The 23,919-nt window shown below is 37.4% G+C and overlaps 1 protein-coding gene across 1 annotated transcript in view; it reads left to right on the forward strand.

Moving 5' to 3' along the window:
* CWF19L2 (CWF19 like cell cycle control factor 2) overlaps nt 1-23,434 on the forward strand; it is a 57,357-nt gene extending 33,923 nt beyond the window's left edge. The window contains exons 13-18 of the mRNA XM_072338350.1: nt 16,665-16,877; nt 17,499-17,615; nt 19,127-19,282; nt 20,250-20,330; nt 21,880-21,981; nt 22,854-23,434. Of these exons, the coding sequence (XP_072194451.1) occupies nt 16,665-16,877; nt 17,499-17,615; nt 19,127-19,282; nt 20,250-20,330; nt 21,880-21,981; nt 22,854-22,994 (810 nt within the window). The 3' untranslated portion in view covers nt 22,995-23,434. The remainder of the gene's footprint in view (nt 1-16,664; nt 16,878-17,498; nt 17,616-19,126; nt 19,283-20,249; nt 20,331-21,879; nt 21,982-22,853) is intronic.
* Nucleotides 23,435-23,919: the final 485 nt, after the last annotated feature.

Below are 23,919 nucleotides of genomic sequence, written 5' to 3' on the forward strand. Positions count from 1 at the left end.
CTCAAAGTCATGGAAACCTGTGTGTATGCAGGAAATACGATGGTTCGGTTCCTTCACGAGCTGATTGTTCTGCCTGTTTTTTTCCTGTTTTTTTAAACTTTTGAGGTAAATTCTTTTAGTGTGCTGCATGTTTTTTTTTAATGCCCAACAATGTCTGTTTTCCCCAAATTGATGATGAATAAGAGCAACAAATTCTTAGTGTTTAGAGTCCCAGAAAGTACCATAAATGTGGTTTTGTATTTGTGTGGTGTCATTTTTATATTCTCATTCTCATGGTGTTACTTGAAAGAGTCAGAAAATGTCCAGTAGGAAATATTTAATCTGTTGTGATAAACCTTCTGGCAGCAAGTTCTTCTGGAGAGGTTATCAGAGCTTTAGATAGTAATGTGGTTTATGCATCTAATGCAGCTGCTTCTGGTACCTCTCATTCTCTCCCACTGGCATACTGGGGTGAGGGGGAAAATGCCCTTGAAATCTGGTTTTAAATAGGTGTGTTGTTGCCAAAAATGACTTGTTTTGTTTCCTTCTTTACTCTCCCTGCCCAAAAGAACCCAAACACCTAATGTATAAAACTTTTCTTGAAAACCATTCTAATAGTGCAGGATTTTACTTATAATTACCTATATGTCATCACATTACAACATGGAAATGTAAATGAAAATATTAAGGATATAGTAGAACTTCATTCTGTTTTCATATGCTAATAAGAATAGCAAAGAGAAATAGTCAGTGTTTAACTGTAAAAACTTATTCTTTGTATTGTCTTCTCTCCTTGAATTATTTTGTTTAGATAGGTATCTTTTATGAGAAACAGTGGTGCTTTGTGTGTTTATGAAATATATATGTACGTGTGTAGCTGGATTTTAAAACAAATTATTCAAATCTGAGTATTGAAGGTAAATTCCTAAATCATTATTTAATCATTATTCATTATTTATTATTATTATTATTAATCATTATTTATCTTGTTAGCGGTGATTGCTCCCCAAACCAGAAACATTCATTTGTTTGGATTCTTCTAAACTCACCTGAAAGACCATTTGGACTTCTCTGAGAAATGTGTATATCTGTGCAGTAATATTCTTAGCTTACTTCTGAAATTTCTAAAACAAGTAGAAAGTATTTTTGTGTATGTATTTATTGATCCCAAGTTATTTTGCTTCAAACTGGAAAGAACACTTGCATTTTCAGTTACCATTTTTGTACTGTTGTTGCTGTACTAGGTAATTATTAATGTAAGGATTAGGTTCTATGCAGGGAAGAATGAAAAGCGTGGAGGGAGGGAGGGAGATCAAAGGCTTCTGTATTATTTAGTTTTCTAAGTCTCCAAAGGGAAAATTCTGATAGTTTTTCTTTTAATGCGTTATTTTTGCATGTTAATTTTTTTTGTTCTTTTTTTCTTTTCAATCTTGAAATGTTGCAAATCCTCTTAGTTCTTGAGGACTGAATGCTCCTTATAAGAATAGCCATACTGGGGATTCACTTGGCCCATTAATCAGTTTTCAACTGTGAGGACATACAGTGTAAGAACAGGTCACATTTCTAGTGATGCATCATCTATGTATTTTTCTGGCTTTTAGCAATATCAAAAAAACTCCACAATACCAGCTGTAGCTGGTACTTCTCTCTGCTTTTTGTCTATAGACTTTTAGGATAACTGGGGACTAGACTGAGCATCTCCTCTTATTTCAGCAACTCCTTTTTTCCTATTCTATTATCCATCCCTACTGCTGTAGTGTATTAGGCGAAAGGCGGGGACTCGGGTTGTTACTGCTAAAAGGTATGAAGTAGAATTATTCAATTTGAACAAAAAAACAAAAAACCCTGAATCCTGTGTGCATAACATTTTTGTTAAGCAATCTTGTGTCTACAGTCCATTCCTTAAAGATTTAAGTTATTTGAGTTTTAAGGTTTTCTGGGATGCTGTTGGAATTTTATCCAGGTAGGAATGGCACAGAAATGGCTGGGAATTGGCTTGTAGATATTTTAAAAATAGAAATTCCTTACAAATGATCATAAACCTTGGCAACTAAACTTCTGCATATATATGGTAGAGGAAAATATATCTTTATTTATCTTCTAAATAGTTTTTTTGTTTGTTTGTTTTTAATTAAAAAATAGTATTATGTGGCAAAAGATGATGGTGCCTTCTATTAGGATACAAGCACCACAGCAATAACAGGTAAAAAAGAAGGAAAATTGGCTCACCCCTCCTAATGACCAGTGGCAGCCCAAGAGGAGTACAGTCTCTATCCAGAGAGATGCTGCTTCCTCATTTGCTAACCCATAAATAAAGGTGAGGAGGGCTGGATCCAGGCTCCAGCCTTTCCAGTCACTCACGTGCATTGCTTGCACCAGAGCTCCTTGGGTTAGCCACACCTTCTCACCTAGTGCTCAACTGCTCAGGCTGTGACCTTGCAGTTCTGCTGCAGAGAAGATGCTTGCAGGCTGTTAAGAAATTCTAGCACTAAATGTTAAATACATGCCACTGACAAAACAGTTTAAGGGAGAGAATGCTTTCCCAAAATGGGATAAAACTTTTGTTATAAATAAGGCCAAGGATGGCTGAACAGAAAAGTAAAGTGCTTGCTGCATCTGGGTAAGAGCAATGGAAAAGAGCCTGAGCCTAGCAAGCTATAGAAGTAAGCTTTGATAAGAAAGACTGAAAAAGGTTCTTGAGGGAATTATATTGAGTCAATATTTTGAGTTCACTGAAACCAAAAAAACAGGGATTGAACTCTCTGTATGTTGCCCGCAGAAATGTGTTAAAAATAATCCATCGAGGTGTAAATAGAGCATTTAGGAAAGGTAAGTGCTTGATAGAAGAACTAGTGAACCACTTGCATTTGAAGAGCAATTCAGGGAACAGGGACTATTTAGCTTGAAGAAGAAGTAGCTCCTGCAGCTACCTGAAAAGAAGTTGCAGTGAGAAAGGTGTTGGTATCTTTTCTCAGTCATTTTCTTGGGTGACAAATGATAGGATATGAGGAAACAGCCTCAGGTTGTACGAGGAGAGGTTTAGGCTGGATATTAGGGAGAATTTCTTCATGGTTAGCAAGGTCAGGACAGGGCTGCCCACGGAAGTGGTAGAGTTGTGATTCCTGGATGTATTTTAAGAGATGTGTGGATGTGGAATTTAGGAACATGCTGTAGTGGTGGACTTGATCTTGAAGGCCTTTTCGTACCTAGATGTCTCTGTTTCTAGTATTAACTAGAAATGGTTACAACTATAAAGTGATTCCTTTGCATGAGGGATTATTTATGGGGAATAAATGATTAACTGTCTCATTATTATCACTGAGATGGAATTTAGTTCAATTATTTAAAAATCCATCATTTTAAACTCAAACTTGAACTTGTGAAGAATAATGACAAATGACTAAAGCCAAGTGGTCCTCACTCAAGTGCTCTGAAAACAGTGAAAAGTGACATGGCTGAATGAGGAACTGAGTGCAGCCTTTATTCATCCGTGGTGCTGAGGACCAAAGGATGGCAATGGCAGTAGCATTCTTTAAGTAGAAAATAAAGGCAGGAATAAATGTTTAATTTTTTATTATAAAAGGAGGTTGCTACTGCACTCCATAATCATCTCTTCTGTTGGACATGTACAGAAACCATCTGGAAGGAGGGATCCTTCTGACATATTGTTACATAGTCTGTTAAAACTCGAGCTCACTATAAAGAACCGAGGAATTCAAAACAAAAAGCGTTATGAAACTTATATCTGAACTGATTCTTGAGATTCACTTCAGCAAGTCACTGGAGAGAAGTATGTATTTGAGTGGTGTGAGTCATCTGTCCTATTTTGAGTGCCTGCTGAATGATTTTATGGGTATAAAAGGAATTAAGAAAATTAGCTCAGGCACACAAGATTGTGCTGTAGTCCTCTAAAATACAGAGAAAGAGATCTCGTCATAGGTATCTGGACAGTAAATTCAGATGAAGGTCAGGACTGATGCATATGGAGTAGTGATAATCATAGACTCATTAAGGTTGGAAAAGACCACTAAGATCATCTGGTCCAACTGCCAACTCATCACCACCATGTGCTCTAAACCCTCCTGCCACATTTACCCTTTCTGTGACTGCCTACTACAGCTTAGGCCATTACCTCTCATCCTAAATGAATGATAATGATGAAGCTGGGTGAAACTCAACTGTGCATGTAACACCACAGGCTGTTACTATTTCATTTGAGAGTCGTTGTGAGCCTGCAAACATCATCTCAGCACCAGTGTGATTGAAAAGATAAGCACAACTTATTGGATTTTGAAAGAAGGGAATTAATGGTGAACTTAAAGCATGTAATGCTAGTATAGTGTACCAGCGATGCTTCCATACTTGAAGGATACCCTGTGGTTAAAGTCACAGAGTGGTGGACATTTGAAGAATACCTAACATTTTTTTCAGCTTGGGTGAGGAAAAGGCAACTGGTAGAATAGAAGTCACAATTAGAATGAAAATTGTTGTAGAAAGCAACTGTTTCTTTCTCAAAAGGAATGTACAGTGGTCATGGACCAGAGTTTAACACGATGGAGGTTTTCATTCAAGCAGTAAATGAAGGAAGCTGTAGAACTTGTATTGTAGAGCACAAGATAATTTGGAGGCAGTGAGCAGGAGAAGAGAGGATGTGGCGATTGTAAGCTACACTTTCACTGGTAATTATTGAAAATGGAAATACGAATACAGTTGTGTCTCAGGATTTCCACATGTTGAGAGAGTTCTCCTCCACATGAGAATTGCTGAGAGCTGCAGATGTGTAGGAGTTTCTCCCTGGTTGTTTTAGCTGTTGCTGGAGCTTGATTTTTGCAATGTAAAGTAGTCAGAATGCAGTACGATGTACAGCTGAGCTCAGTGTTCTCCATTCCATTTTTTTGTTCGTTTATTCGTTTTAGGATAATATTTCTTAGTAACATTAGAAGAATGTTTCCTGGTTTATGTATCTGCTTTCTTTAGTTTATGATGGCTCTGAAGTTTGCAGTGACTTTGGATCAAGTTGTACTGTGGTTCTCTTTTCATAAGAGACAAAGAGGAGCTACATCACATGATTTTGTTAGAATGAGCTTCACGACCAGCTCTTGGCTAAATCTTGGAAGAGAAAATTGAGATCTGTTGAGTAATTTCATTCATCTTACTGGCTAAATGAGCTAGAGCAGGTGCTTAAAGTACATCTTTGTGTCAGTTACTGCTCAAGGTGAGCTTATGCTTTCTGCTCTGTAAGTGTATAATTGCACTGTGTTTTTAGTTGTCCAAATCATAATTCATAGTGCCAAAGACCTGCAGTACAATGCAATCTCACATTTAAGTTTCAAGGTTTTTTCTTTTTTTGCTTGGTTTTCATAAAAAGGAGCATTTTACATGCTAGTTTCTCTCCTTTGTTAAGGTCTGGAATGCTTTAATCATTCCTGTATAGTTTATCACCACAAAATGTGATGATTTTCTTCCAGTGGTGATTGTGTCTTCGTCTTAAATTAAGTAACTGACTGTAGGCATGCTCAGTTTTCCATATATATCTCTAGGTAGAATGTGTTCTTCTTGGCAGCATAATAAGGTCAGCATTACGTTGAAGTGTTGGTTTCTGTATTTATAAGCCCGTACTGCGCTGCACATCTGTGTTGTTATCTGGGAGCTCAGTGAGACAGTCTTCAAAAAATCTTGCATCTCTCCTGTGTCGATTAAGTAAGGAAGTTCAGCAGGAACTCCAGCAACCAAACATCTTATGTCAGTTTTAGTATGATAGCATGGCACACTACTTTGACACATACAAATTATTTTCTTCTTGTGGGCAGCAAACATACCAGCAAAGATGAATCTGCCATCCTTCAGAAGAACAATGGCAGGAAACTGCTGAAGGTCTGCAAAAGATATCCTGTGTAGGATGGGAGAAGGGAGATCCTATCTGTTAAAAATCTGCTGAGTAATTTCATTCATCTTACCTGTCTGAACTGCTTTTGTTGAGTTATTGTTGTGATTTCTTAGGTGTGGCTACTCAGATAGAGGGAGATAGCACTACAGTCAAGACAGCTGCTTGTAAAGAAATACAGGGTGTATTTTTACTACAATCCCATTGGAAAATGAAGGTAGATATGAAATTATTTCATGCCACACTCCCATTCAACTTCGCAGACTTAACATGCTCAGGCCATAGTTGCCCTAACAAATCCTTTATCCACCCATAAAGTCTTCCTTTCTCAGTAGCTCCCCAAGATTAGACAAAAGAGGTTTTTTTAGTCTGTTGAGCCTAGGTTTAGGATGAAAAGCAAATTCCAGCGTTATCAGTTTGCTTTTGCTCATTATTCATGTTCTAGATCGAGATTTAATACAACTCAGTTGTTCTTAGCATTTTCTTGCACTGCTTCTTTTTGGCTTTTGTTTGCAGCAGGTTGGCACGGACTTCAGTTATCTCAGCTTGTGAGTACAGCCTCTGCCACAGCTGTCTTATGCATGCTAATATGTTAAACTTAGAAACGTAATGAAAAATCCCCATATCTTTTACTTTCAGTGGTGGAGAAGTTGTTTTCTTTTTTGTTTTTGTTATTTTATAAGTAACAGGAACAAAATACCCAACACTGATCTTTTCGATAGCTGGATATAAGCAGGCTTTAAAATCTGATTCTTTTAAATTTGACTGCAGTGCCCAAAGAAAATCAGAAGTTTGAAGTTGAGGTATTTCTGCTTTTTACTTTCTAATGCAAGGAAAACAGATTTCTGTCTTCTTCCTTCTTACTGACCAAAGGATACAAAAAAAGCTAATAAATAAATATATATATACATATATATATATTTACTGACAGTTTGATAATACAAAGTATATGTGAAGTATTCAGTTTTTACTACTGTTAGCTTTAAGCAACTTCTCAGTAGTTCCTTCTGCCCTTGACTGTTACAAGTAGTTCAGTTTTCCCAAATTCATGCTGTTAAAACGTACTTAATCCTTTCATTTCATCAATAGATGCTTGTGGGTGTATGGAGACTGATTTCTGGAGCAGTGCCTCAGTAGAAATTGCCTTTTACTTGGATGCAGAAATTCTACTCGGGATTATTATTATTATTATTTTTTTTGCTTTTTGATTAAGTTTCACAAAAAGCAAGTGAGAAAGATTAATTTGTGTTGCTCATCAGACCAGTTCAATCTTGACCATGAACTAATTTTTCTGCAGTCATGAATTTAAATGCTTAAGACATTTATTTAAAGTACAAAATGGCATTAGTAATGCTGGCCTTTATTTACAGATTTACTGAAGAGATGTGCTGGTATTATGGATTTCCAAAAAGGGAATTTGTGTGTTGCCTTTCTTTGGTTTGAATCTGTAAAACGGCAAATTGCTTTCAGCCTTACCATTTTCTCTTGCTGTGCGAACCTGTCTGTTGTACCTATTTGCATTTCCATCATCATAAATCAAAGTAAATGTCTGCAAGCACCTTATAAGCTAAACTGAAAGAATGCAGGATGCTGCTCCTGCTGTTAGGTACTAAAACTTTTTTTTCTTTCTTCACCTGGTGAAGCCCTTCAAGGGCAGCGCTTAATAGACGTGATAGTATTCTTACAAGGCCCTGTGCATTGTTGCATTTTACATTCACTTGAAGATGTAAGCATGCACGTTGTGTACTGTAGAAACCTGAGAGAAAAAATTCCATTTGTTGTATTCTGTGTTCCACTAGGCTTCGGTTGAATGCAGTAAACAGCTTTCTGTGTGTATTGCGAGGATACTGAGCAAAAACTGTTCACTGGAACCAAATCCGAGTCGTGAGAGATAGGTTAGAAAAGAAAACCCGGGAAAATGAGGAACTCTATGGATGCAGCACATGTTAAACATCAGTGTAAATGTTTTGTGTTCTTTATGAATTATGTGAAGGTTACCAGATAAAGTACAAAGAGACCTCATTATGGTCTTCCGCTATTTGAAAGGGGCACGTAAACAGGAGGGGGAATGGCTGTTTACGTGGGTGGATACAGTTAGGACAAGGGGAAGTGGATTTAAATCGAGACAGAGGAGGTTTAGATTAGATATCAGGAGGAAGTTTTTCACACAGAGGGTGGTGATGAACTGGAACAGGTTGCCCAGTGAGGCTGTGGATGCCCCATCCCTGGAGGCATTCAAGGCCAGGCTGGATGTGGCTCTGGGCAGCCTGGTCTGGTGGTTGGCGACCCTGCACATAGCAGGGGGGATTGAAACCAGATGATCATTGTGGTCCTTTTCAACCCAGACCGTTCTGTGCTTCTATGATTCTATGGAGACTTGTGCAGGACGGCCTGTTTTGTGCCTTAAAATTGAGGACATGGATAACCGTAGAGTTTACCGTGTTATTTTACTAGGAAAAGAAGTTTGGGAAATGCCTTTATGTGGCATTATTCGTTGAATTAAACCTACAAACCCAGTTTCTGTGGTTATAGGGAGGTTGGAGTTACAGTAACAAAATTAACATGATAAAGTTTTATCTTAATGAAGCTTGAGCAAATACATTTTGAGATGAGAGACTTATTTCTATGGTGGTTTTGTTGTAAACAGTTTGTTTAATTTTAACCGTGGCGACATGTTCTTTTATCACTCAGGTTTACATTCTAAAATAATAGTTTATTCTTTTTTGCAGCTTCCCGAAATATATGATGAGTACAGCGTCCCACAAATATTAGCACTGTCATTTAAAGTTGAAGACGTCAGGGTTGCCATGGCAATTTAAAATCAAACCGATACATTTTACACAATCTATAGAGCCTTCTTTGCAGATCTTCCAAGCAGATGCACCTTTTTTTAGCTTATATGGAAGTAACTTTAAATGCGATTGTGTTAAAGAAAACAACAGGAGTAGAAGTTCAGTGATTAAATATGAAATAGAATGAGAAAATAAGCTGAAGGTAAATCTGAAAAAATATATATATCTGAAAAATGCAGGTATATTTTGCTACCACTCTAATTGTGTTTAATGGAATTAGAGAAAATTTCAGAGGAAATCTGAAGAGGAAAAGGTGCAATCAGTGTATTATGTAGGAGTAATCCCTGTTGATTAGGTGTTCTGTGACTTGAGGTTTACTTTCAAATGGTATTAAATTCTTTAGTAGGGCTTTCTTTCCATAGGGTGCACTGACGAGCAAGTATTACCAGCAGAGGGAGAGATAGGAGGCACAGCGCGCTTCAGATTGAATATGGAGGCTGCCAGCAGTGTGTAAGACTCCAGGGGTTTTACTGTAGCAATAAGAAAAACAGAATCAATATAAAATTAAACTGACATACAGTTCCAGTTTTCTGAACATGTGTTGGCAGAAAAATGAGGCTGAACCCGGAGTGAGCTGAGTACAGGTCTGTGAGAGTTACTTTCATAAGCAGCCCCATGCCAAGATGCCTGCTGGCTTCAGTAATGTAAAAGGGGGAAAAAAATAATCAAATGTTGCATGAAATGAATATTATATAATGAAATTACTTATGTAATATAGTAATTAGCATGATTAGTAAGAATATATTAAAGATTTCGTTAGCAAATACAGCACAATGTTGTAGCTTTTCCATCTCAAATCATTCTCATTTATGCATTGTCAGATGCTAATATGTTCTTGAGTTCCTGTACCGAGTGGTCAGATCTCTCTCTCTCATTTATTTTCCTGGGAGTCTGCCATGTTTACACTGTAGTTGAGCTGTCTAAATGAAAACCCAGAGGATGATTTTTGTAATCTCCTGGATGAAATTTGGGTGTCTTCTCTGACTATTCCTGAACATTTGTATAATGCAGACCTTTCATTGGCCAGGGCAAGCAAAATAATGATGCTATCACTGTTAAATAAGCTCAGATTGCTCCTGGCTTTGGTAAACAGATCCTCTGTGAGATGGATGGGAGAAATTTTGCAATTACATGCCATGAATTGTAGGAGACTGGTGGTAGGAGGTGAAAATGCATTCCCTGGGTAATTGTTGCTTGCCAAATGAGAAGAGCAAGTTGGGAAGTAGAGCTGACATATAAGTGAAGAACGTGGCCCATGGGAAACAAAAGATGAGGGATTGAGGAGGCGCTCTCTCTTATGATGGTGTCAGATTAGCTCTACTTTTTTGGCCATTGTCTGGTAGAAACAACAGTGTGAGGTGTGTTGTCTTCATGAGTGTCTATTTCTAATATTAACTTTGAGCTAGTCAGTGATATTCCTAGGACATCCAAACCTGAAATCACAGAATCACAGAATCACAGAATTACAGGGGTTGGAAGGGACCTCTAGAGATCATCGAGTCCAACCCCCCTGCCAAAGCAGGCTCCCTACACCACGTCGCACAGGTAGGCGTCCAGGCGGGTCTTGAATATCTCCAGAGAAGGAGACTCCACCACATCCCTGGGCAGCCTGTTCCAGTGCTCCGTCACCCTCACCGTAAAGAAGTTCTTGCGCACATTCGTGCGGAACTTCCTATGCTGGAGTTTCAGCCCATTGCCCCTAGTCCTGTCCCCACGCACTACTGAAAAGAGACCAGCCTCGCCACTATAGCTCCCACACCTCAGGTATTTATAAACCTGGATCAAGTCCCCTCTCAGCCTTCTTTTCTCAAGGCTAAACAGACCCAGTTCCCTAAGTCTCTCCTCATAGGGGAGATGGTCCAGGCCCTTCACCATCTTTGTGGCCCTCCGCTGGACTCTTTCCAAGAGATCCCTGTCTTTTTTGTACTGGGGAGCCCAGAACTGGACACAGTATTCCAGATGAGGCCTCACCAGGGCAGAGTAGAGGGGGAGGATTACCTCCCTTGACCTGCTGGCTAAGCTCTTTTTAATGCACCCCAGAATGCCATTGGCCTTTTTGGCTACAAGGGCACACTGCTGGCTCACGGCCAACCTGTCGTCCACCAGGACGCCCAGGTCCCTCTCAGCAGAGCTCCTCTCCAGCAGGTCTTCCCCCAACCTGTACTGGTGTATGCAATTATTTCTACCTAGATGCAAGACTCTACACTTGCTTATGTTAAACCTCATCCGGTTTCTTACTGCCCAGCTCTCCAGCCTGTCCAGGTCTCTCTGAATGGCCGCACAGCCTTCAGGCGTGTCAGCCAATCCTCCCAGCTTCGTGTCATCAGCAAACTTGCTGAGGGTGGCCACTATCCCCTCATCAAGGTCGTTGATGAAGATGTTGAACAAGACTGGACCCAGTACAGACCCCTGGGGGACACCACTAGTCACAGGCCTCCAGCCAGTCACCGCACCGCCAACGACAACCCTCTGCACTCTGCCAGTCAGCCAATTCTCGATCCACTTCACCGTCCACTCATCTATCCCATACTTCCTCAGCTTGGTTATAAGGATGTCATGGGGGACCGTATCAAAAGCCTTACTGAAATCAAGGTAGACTACATCTACCGCTCTCCCCCCGTCCACCCAGCTAGTGACATCTTCATAAAAGGTGTTGAAATGCTACACAAGTGATTGCCTCTTTCTCTGTGCAGCACAAAATACAACGTGCCTGCATAGGTAGCTTCAGGCGTGGCAAGGGGACTAAATGCACAGCTTCCAGAATGCACTGACTCCCACATTTAACAGGTACAAAACTTCACTTGTTGCAGTACAGGGGCTTTCCAGCAACACCTTGGCATGGTTTCTCCTTCGACTTTGTACTTAGCTGTGTGTTTTGTACAGAAGTACATACTCATGAAATAAATGAGTTTTTAAATGATTACTTGCTTTCCTTCTGGCATTTAGGAGAACACTGTCTTCTTGTTCTTTCAATTCCCCAGTAACTTGCTCAGGGAGTTTTGTTATAGCCAAGTAATGCAATTGAGAAAGCATACCAGGCACCTTATTATAGAATTATTATTATACCTTCCATTTGCTTCCTGAATAACTATATATATATACATAACATATATATATACATAACTATATACATATATTTAAGCTAATATTTAGAATAGTAATTGAAGAATTACTACCTGTTCTGCTGTGGTAGCAGCTGCATTTTATTGTATTTCAGTGCTGTGTGACATATTGTAGGGAACCTGCTCTGGCTTGGTCTCGATGATCTCTTGAGGTCCCTTCCAGCCCCTGAGATTCTGTGATCCTTGTGTCCCTTCCAACTGTGATTCTGTGATTCATTATCTTGTTTGTTGCTGGTAAAGACTCTGTAGTAGAGGTAATCTGAACCTGATCTGTACATGCTCTCACTAAATGCCCCTTTGCTATGGCTTCTCTCACCAAAATACTTCTTTGGAACCTATGTTTTCTTGTTCCTGTTTGAAAAACAGTTTTGTGTTTATTTTATTGAGTTTCTGACTTGCTTAGCCCAGTCTTGTTGAGCAAAATGTGTCACCTCTTAAAACAAATTGAGTTTTCTAGATTAAGTTTTCTATTTTTTATTATTCAGTTTTGTTAAAATATCTGTAAGGGAATAATATTTTATGATTTTGTGATAATATTTTATGGTTAGCCTCTCTAAATTTGCTTGCTGTAAAACGAACCATTAGGATGTAGCCTGGCAAATTTTTGTCTTGTAAATGCCATTCAATATTGTTATTCCTCACTGACCTTCATGGTTTCTTCTGGTATAAACTCTTCTGCACACCTTTCTGTTTCCTGGAAATATCAAAAACTTTGAGGCATTCTACTGTCTCATATGCAGACAGACACCAAGTGGAACCCGGGCTGTCCTAGAAACTCACACTGACACTTTGTATGTGTTCATTACAGAAAGTCCTAATGTTTTGAATGAGTGAGGTATGCACGTGATTCCACTTCTTTATAAAGCTTGCATGATACTGTTAGAATAGAAGACATTATTGAATTTTTTTCTGCCCTTTCCCTTCACTTTGAAGACTTCTAATATTGAATTCTGAACAGCTACAGATAGATTTTCAGAAGGCACTGAGAGATCTCTCTGGTGCAGCTGGGGAATATTTCCCACCTGTTCTTCTGGTCTCCAGCTTTTACCAGAGATTTTGTTATGTTTTGTTTGTCTTTCCTTCCCCCCCCTCCCTTCTTTTGTTGCATTTATAGCTTACTATTATTATTATTAAATTTCCTGAATTGCTTTTATTTTATTGATATCACTCCAGGTTATGTATGTATTTGACTTCATGTTATTTCAGACCTACTCTTAAGTTCGTGTCACTGAATTTTGAATGAAGAAAAGTACAGTTGCTAAAGGACATCATCATCATTTCTTTTTGGTCTTACTGAGTTACAGTTTGAAATGTAGTGTTGTTCATTACTATGCCAGGAGAAAACCAAATCTGGTCTTTAGACAGTATTTTAATAATGGTTACAGCTTTTAAGATGAGCCTTCTGTTTTGGGCTCCATGTGTCTTGTATTCAGCACTTTATCCACTGTTGAAGAAAGACGTTAACCAGCCTGTTTAACAAGGTGAATATTAATTTCATCAGTAGATAGAATTCTTGACTTGTGTTCCTGTTGCGTAAGGAAGGGACTTGCTTACTGGGATCCATAGAGTATTTTTAAGTGTTTGTGGAGAGTGCTGTTACATTAAAGAGATCATGCTTAGCAAAACAGATATTTCTGTGACTTTTCAGGTATTTTCTTCTAAGTGAGAGGAAAACAAAGTAGCGATGGCTGTCTGTTCTGTGTATAATATTTCTGATATCAAAGGTTTTGTTTTCCATTCTGTCTTCATAGTCTGCCAGCTGTCTTTTTTCATGTCTATTTGCATTCTCATGGCAGATTGATTAAAAGAGGGGAGGAAAACAAGTAATAACGGAGTGCTGCCATTCTACATTTGTGTTTCCTTTAATGAAGCCCTAGTTCTACTTTTCTTATTCTTGTGTGACAGTAGAACAGAGGCTGGGTTTTTTGACAGCTAAACCACTAAATATTTTTTGTGCAGCTCAAGTATCTCCTGTTTATTTTAAATACAGAAGTACAGAATTTTAGTAAGACAACAAAAACAGAACTCTGCTGTTGAACTGTTGATTTTAATATACAGTGGCTTCCAGTAGGAAACACGCAACAGCAGCTGAATGCATTATAGCTACATAAAATAGTGTTAAGGAAGCTGGTATGTAGTTGCTTTGTACTGAAAAAACTGAGCTTTCTTCAGAAGAAACTGTTGGGCTGTTTCAGGGATTTGCAGTATTCAGGAAGAGTAGGAGCTGATTTCTGTGTTTTGTGTAGGATTATCTAATTATCTACCCTACAAAAATGGTCTTTTTATTTTTCCTTCCTTAGCAAGATATCTAAAGTAACTACTTATGAGGTATATGGGAGATGTGCTTTTATTTGGAGAATATGTTTCAATTATGATAATTGTTTTAATGTTGTTGTTATCTTAAATTGTGGCTGCATATGAACGTTGAAGGTGAAAGGGAGGCCTTTCCAAACATAGAATGTGATTTGAATCTGTAAGAAAAAAGAACGAGGCTACCATATTATGTGCAATAAGTCACATATGTACATCAGCAGTCCACTGTGACTGGATTCTTTGTAGGCCTCATTACAGTGGAGACAGTTGCAAGGGCTCTGTCTGAAGGTTCAGTATAATTTAGTTGTGTATTCTAGATGTCAAACATTTGAAGTGTAGAGTTCTTAATGTTCTGAGGTTGGATTTAACATCTGTTTTAGTAATGAGGTAAAATGCCTGTATATATATCAAATACCAAAATATCTGAGAGGCTATTTTTGAAGAGAAGCCTCTTAAATCAGGCTTCAGCAAATCATAATTCTCTGTTGACATCCTTGACCCTAAATCTGTTTGAATCTTTTGAATGTTTACCGTAGTTATCTTTACGTTCAGGAACCCTCTGTACTCAGAGGAAGAGGCATTTAGCAAATTGACTGCAGAGGAAATTTGTTTTTCTGCTCAGATATTAATATTTTATTTCAAACTATTAAGTTAAACATGTCTCAGATGCAAACCAGGTCTTCTTGGAAAAAAGTGCAGCTTTCTTGCTGTGTTCAGCTCTGTTAGCATAATGTAGCTTCAGCTAAAATTTCTACTGAGTAACATCATTGATTTTGGTGTTATTGTACATGAGAGAGCAGGACTCCAAGTCTTGAGGACCGGTATATGCATTTTCCTTTCTTTTTTAGTTCTTCCTTGGGCAGTTGTTTCTGAGTGCTTTAAAGAGAATTTTCAAGAGGTTTTCTTTATCTTGACAAGGGCACTTCATTTACACAATCACAGAAAATTATATACCTGTTAAATACCTTTAGTTAGCACTAGTCCTTTGCTAGAGATAACCCAATCAGTGTTTTAATGTCTACTAGGATTTGTTGCAAATACACTTTAATCATTTCCCTAGCAATTCTTGAAGCAGAACTACTCATACGTAAATCTGATAATGCTCTGCAGTATCAAGAGATCTATACAATGTGTTGGGTTTTTGTTTTTTCCTTGTCATTTTGATGAGGAAATTACTGAAACCATTCAAAGTAAAATGACAGTCAGGTATAGCATGAGGTATTACAGCACTGGGGCGTCGTTTAGAGAGGAAAAACTTTAAAATAAATAAATATTTTGAAAGCTTTTTACTTTTGCTTTATTTGTGTGTGTTGAATGTGTAGGGTATTACTGGCACATAATATTAAAACTATATATGGTAGCTGAAACAGTTAAGTGTGTAAATACTTTCCTAAGTCCTTTTCAGTCAGTCTTTGTAATTAAGGCTTGCTAAATCTTCATTTCTGCAAGACAACAGGGGATTTCTTTGTCATCAGCAAGGACTGATTAAGACTGCTACTATACATGCTCCCACACATGTATGTTGCATGGTGAAGCTTTGTAAAGTCTTTTGTCATTTGATTTTTGTTCCATGACGCACATACATTTCTTCCTTTCCTTTTCTTTCTGTTCACTGTCTCTTGTTGCCCTTGCCCTGTAACGTCTGCATCACCTCCAGTTCCTATGCACAGACACCATTCCTTCTAAGTAGTGTCCAGGTGTGATATATCCATTCTGTGTGGGTTTCTACATTATTAAGGTCCGGTAAGACACCATTAACCATCAAATACATCTTCATAATAAATACTAAGTATTTTCTGAGCTTTTTTTTTTTTTTTTTTTTTTTTTTTTTTTAAATAAACGGCACCTACCTGAAATGTAACAAACATCAAACAAACAAACAAACAAAAAAGGGAATTATTCAGCCTTTTTTCTGGTACAGTTAGTTGTGTTGGTTATCCCTATCCAGGAACAGATTCATTCAAGAAAGACAACGTATTGAAAACAAAGATGACTTCTTCACAGAATGGCTTAGAGTTGTTCACCTGAGAAGAGTGTTGGCATGTTTTCACAGAGCATGAAGATGAGGAATAGATTCATAGTCTAGCTATTTTACAGTGCATGATTTAGTGGGCAGTGGTAGTTGTAGTAGGAAAGGAAGAGGAGGGGAAAGACTGAAATAGAATGTATGATAGTACATGATTAAATGAAGACAGTGCATCTATTTTAAGTTGGAGTTTTGTCAAGGTACTTGTGACTGGCTGTTAACTTGTGATGGAATATAGTGATATACTCCTCTTCCTGTTGTTAAACATCTGTACTTTAATACCTGAGCTGTCTGAAACATGGCATGACTGCTCTCAGGAGATGTGTCTGATAATAGTATGGTTTGCAGATGCCGTATGGAAAGGAGCAGTGCTGCTTCTGCTACACACTTTATCCTTTTTGTAGTAAAGGATATTACAAAGAGCAAAGTATGCTTTTTTCCTAACTTATTTATATTTAAATGCATTTTTTTTTTGTTTGTCTTTTCAGCTTATGGAGAAAACTGACAGAGACTACTACACTCTGGATGATATGTTTGTTTCCAAAGCAGCAAAAAAAGCGCGCAGTGGAGAAGAGGAAGAAATACAAAGACAAAAAGCAATACGTGAGCACCAACAGCTTGCTGCACGCATGGAAAAGTGTCCTTACTGTTTTGATAGCGGTGAACTTTCTAAACATCTTATTATTGCAATTGGTACCAAGGTAAGAAAATAGCAATTTAGCACAAAATTAAATGTAAAAAAGAAAGAATGGTAGAGTGACTGAGTTAAAGAACACAGATGCTTCTTTATTTGATTATTCTGCATCTTATTCTCCATGCCCTTCCAGTTGAGTTCAGTAATTCCTCAAGGATTAGGGAGAAAAAGATATGAATCTGTTGTGAACTACAAAGCTAGTCTTTGATATCAGAACTTCTGATTTGTGGAAAACAGAAAGCAATAATGAAAGATCTAAGTAAAGACTAAGTAAAGACTGTAGGTGGATTTGTGGAAGGCTAAATCAAACTACACTGGAGGAAATTTGAACTGATTAAGATCTGTATCTCAGTGATTTCAAAGAAACGCAAGTGGAGAATTTCAATCTTAAGCTTAAAATCCTTTGAAATAAACAAAATCAAACCTTCCTCATTTTGTTAATTCTTTTAAAATGTGTATAAATATTTGGATTTATAGCAGCCCTTGCTGTAAATACTTTGCTGTAAGTAGAAGATAATGGCTTCTATTGGTTTGAACTGTAGCAGATGATGTATTTCTTCAACTTAGCGGTGAGAATATTTTAAACACTAGAATAGTAGGCACTTCAGTTTTTGTTCACTCTTCATAGGTATACTTGTCTCTGCCAAGCAACCAGTCCTTAATTGAAGGTCACTGTCTGATAGCTCCTTTACAACACCACACTGCAGCCACTCTTTTGGATGAAGAAATCTGGGAAGAAATCCAGGTCAGCTAAGAAACTGTCTCATTTCCAACAGCTTTGTAAAATACTATTGTTTTGAATGACATGGTACACACTTGAAAAGTAGGTACATGAGAATCTAATGAGGTTTAACAAGGCAAAGTGTAAGGTGTTGCACATGGGTCAATGCAATCCCAGATATGAGTTCAGACTGTGAGAAGAACTTATTGAGAGCAGCCCTTCCAAGAAGAACTCGGATGTCCTGAAAGCCAAAGTTTGGCCATCAGTGTGCACTTGCAGCCCAGAAGGCCAACAGCATCCTGGGGTGCATCAAAGAGGAGTGGCAACAGGGAGAGAGAGGGGATTGTCACTCACTACTCTGCCCTTGTGAGGCCCCATATAGAGTACTGTGTCCAGGCCTGGGGCCCCCAGTACAGGAGGGATGTGTAACTACTGGAGCAGTTCCAGAAGAGGGCCATGGGAATGACCAATGGGCTGGAGCACCTTCCCTATAAAGACAGACTGAGGGAGCTGGGCTTGTTCAGTCTGGAGAAGGGGAAGGCTCCAGGGAGACTTCATTGCAGCCTTCCAGCACTTGAAGTGAGACCTCAAGCAGGAGGAGTATCAACTTTTTGCACAATCTGATAGTGATAGGACAAGGAGGAATGGCTTTAAATTAGAAAGAAGGGAGATTTAGGTTAGATCTCAGGAATAAATTTTTCACTGACATGGTGGTGAGCTGCTGGAACAGGTTGCCTGGAGAGGTTGTGGTTACCCCATCCCTGAATGCGTTCATTGCCAAGATGGATGAGACCCTGGGCAGTATGATCTAGTGGATGGCAACTCTGCTTGGAACTAGATGATCTTTAAGGTCCCCTCCAACCTAAGCCATTCTATGATATGACTGTATGATACTTGTCACCTCTATTTTAATGATTTCCAACCTGTCAGCTCATTTTGATCCCACTAAGGGATAGAACACATTTGCATTGTAAATGGAAATTAATGGTCAAAAATTGGTAAAGGAAGATGCAGGGTAAACACTGAAGAAAATTTTCAGTTTATAAGCCCTAGGAAAAAAATGCCAAGAATGTTGCAGAACTTCTTGGAGATGCTGGAGATCAAGTGAGAGGGATGTGTCAAGAATGACATAGGTACAGCTGATCCCATGTAGAAAGTCTAATAACTGTTCAGGTTTCAGGTTGCACTATTAAGAAAATGATTGTCAGAGAGGAAATGAAATGTAATTTCATTTCACTTGTAATAAAGCACCAGCTAAAGATGTATTTTTACATTAGTTTTTTTTTATTTTGTTTTATATTGTTAAATATAATTGTATAATCTAGATTTCTAGTCTTCATATGTTTACACTGTAAGAAATATAGTTTGTATTGGATTGTTGATTAAAGCATAATTTTCCAGCAAGATCACTGCTTTGTTTTATTTTATTATGATTTTCTAAGGAATTTTATATCTATTAGTGAAATAATATAAAATATTTTATCTGGAAGCTTTGAAAAGCTAATTCACATTATACATTCTTCTTCTTTTAACAGATGTTTAGAGCGGCGCTGGTGAAAATGTTTGAGGCTAAAGGCTTGGACTGTGTCTTTATAGAAACAAACATGAGTATGAAGAAACGATATCACATGGTATACGAATGCATTCCTCTTCCAAAAGAAGTAGGAGATATGGCTCCAATCTACTTTAAGGTATATGAAAAAGCTTTTTCTTTAGGTCATTTAATGTATTTATCTTATATTATTTCTGGAAAAGTTTTCTTGTATTGAAGTACCAGTTTTGAAAAGGTAATTTTTTTTCTGATGAAGAAATGTTTATTGATCTCTAAGCAAATGTATTGATTTAATATCTGGAAAAGAAGCTTTTGTAAGGGTAAATTTGACTGAGTGCACAACATCAGTATTTATGAGTAAATTATTTTATTTGTTCTTTGAAAATATTGTCTGGAAATAAATAATATAGTTGTTTTAATGAAGTGGATGTCAGTGTGATGAATAGCAATGCGTTAACTTTTATGGCATGTTTGTAACTCTCCTCATGGTTGATTTCATTGGCTGTGTTTTAAGTGCATTAAGTGTTTTCTTTGAAAACGAGCAGAAAGATGAAACACAGTGTCATTTCTGTTCCAAAAGTTTCCACCATTAAAATACACAGTGAATGAAAATTAAGAAGGTACCTACACTTCCATACTATGATAGATGCAGAGTCAGCTTTAGAGGTCTTTGAGTGCAATCAGGCGTCTAATTTGGATTTTCCTTTTGGAGTTCAAAAATGAAAAAGGGAAAGAAAGATAAAAGAAAAAAAAAAGACTAATATGGCATAATGAAATCAGAACAGGTTTATTTTGAGCTCAGTAAAAAGAAATTGAGACCTTTTAGTCCCTAATAATTTGAAAGTTTCTTGTTAGGGATAACTTGTCAGGCAAAAGATAGATTTCAGGGGGAAAAAAAAAGGAATAGAATTAAGTGAGTTTCAAGATATTAAATGGTTCCTCCATAAAGTATGTAAGTTTTTGAAATCAGAAAGATTACCAAAAATAAAATTACTTTGTTAAGAAATAGCTCATGCTTGCAGTGCAAAGTTTGCTTTACTCCATTGGAAAGTGAGTTCTTTGCTGTAGGAAGGCCTATCTTCTCATTTAGATAAATGATTTTACAGAAAGCTATAATGGAGTCTGATGAAGAGTGGTCCATGAACAAGAAGATAATTGATCTCTCTTCAAAAGATGTTCGGAAATCTGTAAGTAATGAAATGTATTGAACACTGAAATTTTCAGCAAATTGCTTTCATCTATTTAAGTTATTAACTGTTTCAAAGAGAGAAGAAAAAGAGCGCAATTAAATTAGTGGATCGGGAGATGGCATAGACACGATGAGCATTGGAGTCTGACTGAACTCCTAATTGATGTTAGAAAAGATTCCCATTTATTTCAACAACAGATGAACTGAGCTGCAAACATTGCTTGAGAACAAAGCTGGCATTTTGAGTACATGTACCAGCATAATTTTCTTGATTAACTTTAAGAATTAAGATAGATCAAAGATCTGCAAATTGCTGTCTGGGAAAAGATATGGTGTATCTTTTGCATTGATCTTGAGCAGCTTTTGGTGTTGCTAAGTTTATGAAGTGAAGATGTAAATAGTGTTATAAATCTTTATTTTTAAAACAAAGGAAAATTTTTCACATATAAATCTTGAAGGAATAATGCTCTGCTTCTTGGCCTATCATAATAGGTCCTGACCTGAGGGAAATAGAGGATTGTACTATAAAATGTTGGTATGTGGAATGAGAAGCAGACATGACTGTGACATTTAACGGTCTGATTGTGTGCAGAAATTGGGACCAGTTTTCTAGGGGCAGAATCCTAGCACATGAGCCAGTGCTCTTGAATGATATCAAAGCCTTTCTGTTTCTTACTCTTCACCCTCCAGTAAACAAATTCAGGGGCGAGCAGTGGGCTGGGAGGGGGCACAGCTGGGACAGCTGACTGAGCAGCAAGCACTCTTCAGCAATAAATAAACACTGGTGTACTATCAACACTGGCCTAGTTACCAGTCCAAAACGTTGCTTCGTGTGGGCTGCTCTGAAGAATATCCATCCACAAGCAATATAAGGAACACACAATGAAAATTTTCAGTTATTTGAACTGTAGCAGAGAAGATATGTATGAGTTTGAGGCTTTGTAAACCTTAATGTACGGGAACAAATTATAAGCAAATTATGAAATTATCCACTTTGGCAGCTAATCATAATTCTGTTCATCTAGTTGGGTTTTCCAATAATGTATTCTCTGTAGAGGTGTTTCCCTTTCCCCTCCTTCATAACGAGTATCAGTGTCTCCTCTGAGTAACCACTTCCTCTTACAGTGCGTCACCTTATTTTTAATAAATGTGCTTAAAATTTGTACTCAACCCATATAATTCAAAGCTGTGGACTCAGAAAGGCGTTTGCTCATTGTGCATTCTGTGGTCCAGCTCTCCTCTTGTTTCTGTCCCTCCCAGTCTCTTACCTGATTCGTAGTGGTGTCCTCCATGTTCTGCCATCTGGCAGTCCTTTTGTTCCTGTTTATGGTGTCTAGTTGTCATGTGTTGTTTTCTTTTTCCCTTTACCTATTGGTTTTGCTGTTATTCTGTAGCAGTTTTATACTGCACAAAGTGGTTTGAGAAGTGATTTAAAATAAAATGTGATGTTACTAACTATAAAGCCACTTTGTTAAAGAAGTTGTGGGGAGGTTATTAAATACTTTCAGTCTGTTAAATATCTAAAAATGCATATTTTTTGTATATAGGTTCCTAAAGGATTACCATACTTTTCAGTGGACTTTGGCCTTCAGGGAGGGTTTGCTCATATCATTGAAGATCAACACAAGTTCCCTCACTACTTCGGGAAGGTATTGTTGTGTGCAAAACCAATTTACCAATTGTACTCTGTTGTGTAAATTTTAAGTAATTAAACCAGTTGCTGCTACAGCAGTCACTTTGAGGTACCTTGTCACAGTTCATTAGTTTACTTTTCATGGTAAGTCATTATAACTTAGCTTGTGAAAATAGGAATAGTTGATTGCTTTACTGTTTGATACATTATAGATTATAGATCAGATTTTCTTTTGAATGAATAGGAGTTCTAGATATTTGACATATAGTCTGATAGACAGAAAATAACTGCAACTATTTAAGATATTAAAAAAAGAGTTTTCTCGATGGTGATATCTTCATATGCTCTGGCTGCCACTTGTGTAAAACAGAGGTCATACACACATGGGCTCACAGACAACTCCTATTGTAATATATACTTGGTTAAATTACTCCATTATGGCATAGAGAGTACGCATAGAATGTACTGCAATAAAATCTTCTTTTCCTTACTACATCACAGTCATCAGCTCTTGAAAGAGTCAGTATTATAGAAGTTTGAAGAGGGATTAGGGAGTGATATAACTTGAAAAAGTTGAGAGCAAAGTGAGTAGTTTTCTTTTTCTTCAGCTTCCCATTTTTTGACACTAATATGGAAATGCATCAACAATCTTGTAGTGTTAGGGTATTTGTGCTGTTTTGTACTTAGAAGAATTCTAGCGGGGCAACCATTTTGCAACTACAGTTGTAGTTTTTGACTTGGTATGTTTTTAGAATTTTCAGTTTTTATAGCTAGCACAAATCATCTTATAATTGGAAAATTAGTGTTTTTACATTTTATGCTAAAATAGCATTAAGTGATACTATATTTTAGTATTTATCATTATCTGTCTCTGTTCTACCTGCAAAGGAAATCATTGGTGGCATGCTGGACTTGGAACCACGGCTATGGAGAAAAGGAGTCAGGCAGAACTTTGAGGAACAAAGGAAGAAAGTGTTGCAGTTTGCACAGTGGTGGAAGCCGTATGACTTCACCAAAAAGAAAGAATAAGTACATCTTTGCAGCTAAGAACTATATAAGCTATAAGTTATATAAAGGATATTTCATTTGTGAAATGTAATACCAGCATATTAATGCCAGTACATTATGTATTACTATTATGTTTTAAACCCAGGAGTGTTATTTAATTGATTATCTCTTTCTGGTTTAGATACTGTGTGCATCACGTGAACTTGCAAGCCTGATTAAACCAGAAGTTTACAGTGATTCTGGTTTTTAATTTTTTAGCTGAGCCAAAACCAAAATATCCATGTGACAATTGGAAGTCCTAAAAATACAGCATTTCCTTTTGAGTTTTATAATACTTGAAACACTTTTTTATCTTGCAGCATCGAACCAGTGCTTAATTACTGCAGTATCTTTTTTTTTGTAGAAAATGGTGTAAATTTTATGAACATGTTGATTAAAACAAACACATTGTTGCACTGCCTTTGAGTCTTCGTTTTCTTTTAGTTGAGATCATTGCAGTAATGAAAGTAGTGTTCAGTTATGATGTGACAAAACCTTGTTAATCATGTGCACAAAAGTGATTCTATGATTCTGTGATAAGTGATCATACTGGCTCCCTTAGTGATCATTTGCAACTATTCTGAAGAAATAGGAGCTTTTTTTTCTTATTTTTGACACAAGCACATAGCTTCTTTTCTCCCTCCATTTTGCCTAGTAAACCTGTTAGAGGTAGAAAGCTACTGCTATGTTGTGAATTTTCTGTAGGAGTTTTTGTGAACTTCGTGTACTTTGTGAACTTCTCTGATTCTATGTGAACTTCTGTTACTACAGAGAAATAACTTCAAAAATAAGCTGTCAGGATCATTTTGACGATTGGATGCCTGATTTCTTTTGTTTTATCTAGCAAGCCATGGATGAAAGAACCATTTCTACTGTTCTCCAGTCAATTTTGATCTTCTTTAGGCTA

This window comes from Excalfactoria chinensis, chromosome 1, assembly GCF_039878825.1.
Source record: "Excalfactoria chinensis isolate bCotChi1 chromosome 1, bCotChi1.hap2, whole genome shotgun sequence".
In the NCBI taxonomy this organism is placed as follows: domain Eukaryota; kingdom Metazoa; phylum Chordata; class Aves; order Galliformes; family Phasianidae; genus Excalfactoria; species Excalfactoria chinensis.